The sequence below is a fragment of the Nicotiana tabacum genome, chromosome 16 (genome assembly GCF_000715075.1).
Source record: "Nicotiana tabacum cultivar K326 chromosome 16, ASM71507v2, whole genome shotgun sequence".
Taxonomy (NCBI): Eukaryota; Viridiplantae; Streptophyta; class Magnoliopsida; order Solanales; family Solanaceae; genus Nicotiana; species Nicotiana tabacum.
The window spans coordinates 86758750-86761355 of record NC_134095.1 but is presented as its reverse complement, the minus strand read 5'-3'; the positions used below and the strand labels follow the sequence as shown (position 1 = coordinate 86761355).

Genomic DNA, 2606 nt, shown 5'->3' with positions numbered 1-2606 from the left:
TCTCCTCCTTTGTTGTGCATTGTTTTAAACTACAAACAAAGCAACCATAAGTGTGATTTGCTGCCGAACTTTGTGTTCGCTGAAACACTGGGGTTTGAAGTACCGCTATACCAGTGTGTAATTCGTTCTATCCTAGGAGGAAATAATCCATAACCTTGGGTACTAGGAGGGGATTAAATTCCTTAAGGAAACACTGTGAATTCAGTGGGATCGAATTAATAACTTTTTCATTTATATTTACATTTAAACGCTAACGTTCTTTTTTCCAGAATTATTATTTACAAATACAGCAAGTAAGAATATTATTTACAAATACAGCAAGTAAGAAGACATGAACCAACACTTGCGGCATAAACTATTAAAGGTTCGTTTAGTTTACTTACATGAATGGCGTTTTCCTTTGTTCTATGAGGAAATTGATCTATATTTCTATTTGTTTATGGTTATACGATATATTAAGTAATCCGAAATTCGTTTGACAAATTATTGAGATATATGCACTTTTTACTTGGAATAAGATCCATTTATTCTATTCATGTAGGCCTTCTTACGTGCTTTAGTTTCACGATTCTTATCCCTAGCTAACTATACCCTAGCTTATATTTCTTCTTTTTTCCTTTTAGAATTTTCTTATTACTAGCTATAATCAAGATAGGATGTGCATATATGTGAAAAACTACAAATCGTACATGTTTATATTCGCTTCATGCACTTCTCTTGTTAAATCTTGATCGTCAATAAAAAAAAGTTATTTTATGTTTCAGGTAAATGACGAGAGACGACGCACAAAGAAGCCTAAATGTAAATGAAGAGTATCTTGGGGCATTAAAAACAAAATCTTATGGTGATTTCTTCACGAAAGCTCAGTTTCTAGTAAATGAACCAACATCTCCTTCTCAAGTTATGCCACAATACATTCTCAGAAATCCTCCTTGAGCCAAGTCAAGAGACAATAATATCCATTCTTGAATCAACTAATTTTCCATCCAAAAAATATGATCTCAAATCTCTTCTTTCCAATTACTTCAATATAAGTGCCGAAGCATCAAAATTCTGCAGCCACATCCTTAAAAGCATTAACCAAGTCCAATCCGACTATGGTTTCGTCGAACAAGTCCTTGACTCGATTGATAATTGTTCCAATGGTGACCAATTTGGTTACCTATTACTCGAGCTTCGATCTTTTATCATCCACAACAACCCTTTTTCCGACCTCAAAAAACAAGATTTTACGCGAATTAATGATGAATATTCATCGGTGTTACAACGTTTGAAATCCAAGAAGAAAAGAGTTGCTAGGAAAATTAAATTGATCAAATGTGTCAATAAGACTTCTGGGGTATGTGTGACGGCAGCTTGTGGACTAGTTGTTGTGGCAGCTTTGGTACTAGCAACACATGCTCTTGCTGCAAGTGTGATGGGGCCAGCAATTTTAAGTAGGACCTTAAAGCCATTAAAGAAGAAAATTATGAATATTCGATTCTTGAAATGTGGATTTCTAAGGAAAGCTGGAGAACAACTTGATGTAGCAGCCAAAGGTACTTATATTTTGAACATGGATTTTGACACAATGAGTAGGCTCGTGGCTCGACTTCATAATGAGATTGATCATAATAAGGCAATGATTCAATTGTGTTTGGATAGAAGGGAAGATAGGTTTTCATTGGAAGTGTTGAAAGAGTTGAAGAAGAGTAATATTGGGTTCAAGAAACCAGTGGAGGAGCTTGAAGAACATGTTTACTTGTGTCTTTTAACGATTAATCGTGCTAGAGCTCTGGTCATTAAGGAAATTGCAAAATCATATGAGAACAAAAATGAAGGTAGTTGCTAAGGAAAGGCTTCTGCTATATAGGATGATCATCTATTCTTTGATTTAATTTGTAAATACTAGCTAGTATGATTTATTCATGTAAATAACTTCTTGAATGAAAAATTGAGACCTTTCTATTTGTTTCTAAGTTCTAAGCCTGATGGCCCTTTTATTAATTATATATATTTAATTAATCATCCGGTATCCGATACTAAGGAGGAGACGCTCCCTATCGGGAATTTTTTTATTCCTAAAGCTCGAATACGATATATCCAATTAATGGTAGAGAGATTTTGTCCATATCACCATATTCCATGATAGTATGAGCAGATGAGCCTCATGCATGAGCGCTTCAAAAGAAGGGATCAAGCTCTCATTACACTACTAGAAATTCGGCCAAATCGACTGCGGCCAACCGACCAACTTCGACCGGTCAAAAAACCGACCTCTGAAAATTCCTCAAAATCTCGCCTCAATCCGAGCTCTCAAGTCCAACTGGTGAAAAATGACATAAACTCTTAATTTTAAAATTTAAGTTATGTTGCCCAGGTGTTTACACTACGTGATCGCGGAAATTCACATGCGATCGCGTAGAAGAAAATAAGCTGCCCCCACGAAATGACCATCGCGAAAGCGGTTGGCATCACGCGAACGCGGATAAACAAATACCTAGGCCTACGCGATTGCGAACACGCCAGCGATCACGAAGCACAACTATGCGGAACCCTGCTGCCTCATCTCCTTGTACGCGAACACAATCTTATCTATGCGTTCGCGAAATGCAAGCTTCATCACT

At 36.6% G+C, this 2606-nt stretch overlaps 1 protein-coding gene across 1 annotated transcript; it reads left to right on the top strand.

Annotated features, from left to right (window-relative positions):
* The first annotated feature begins 877 nt into the window (after positions 1 to 877).
* LOC107780794 (UPF0496 protein At1g20180-like) lies at positions 878 to 1831 on the top strand. Its single transcript, XM_016601371.2, has one exon. It carries the CDS (start codon positions 878 to 880, stop codon positions 1829 to 1831), a length of 954 nt encoding a protein of 317 aa, XP_016456857.2.
* Positions 1832 to 2606: the final 775 nt, after the last annotated feature.

Excerpts from the sequence above, each read along its gene's own strand:
- LOC107780794 (XM_016601371.2), top strand. The coding sequence starts at position 878 with ATGAACCAACATCTCCTTCTCAAGTTATGCCACAATACATTCTCAGAA.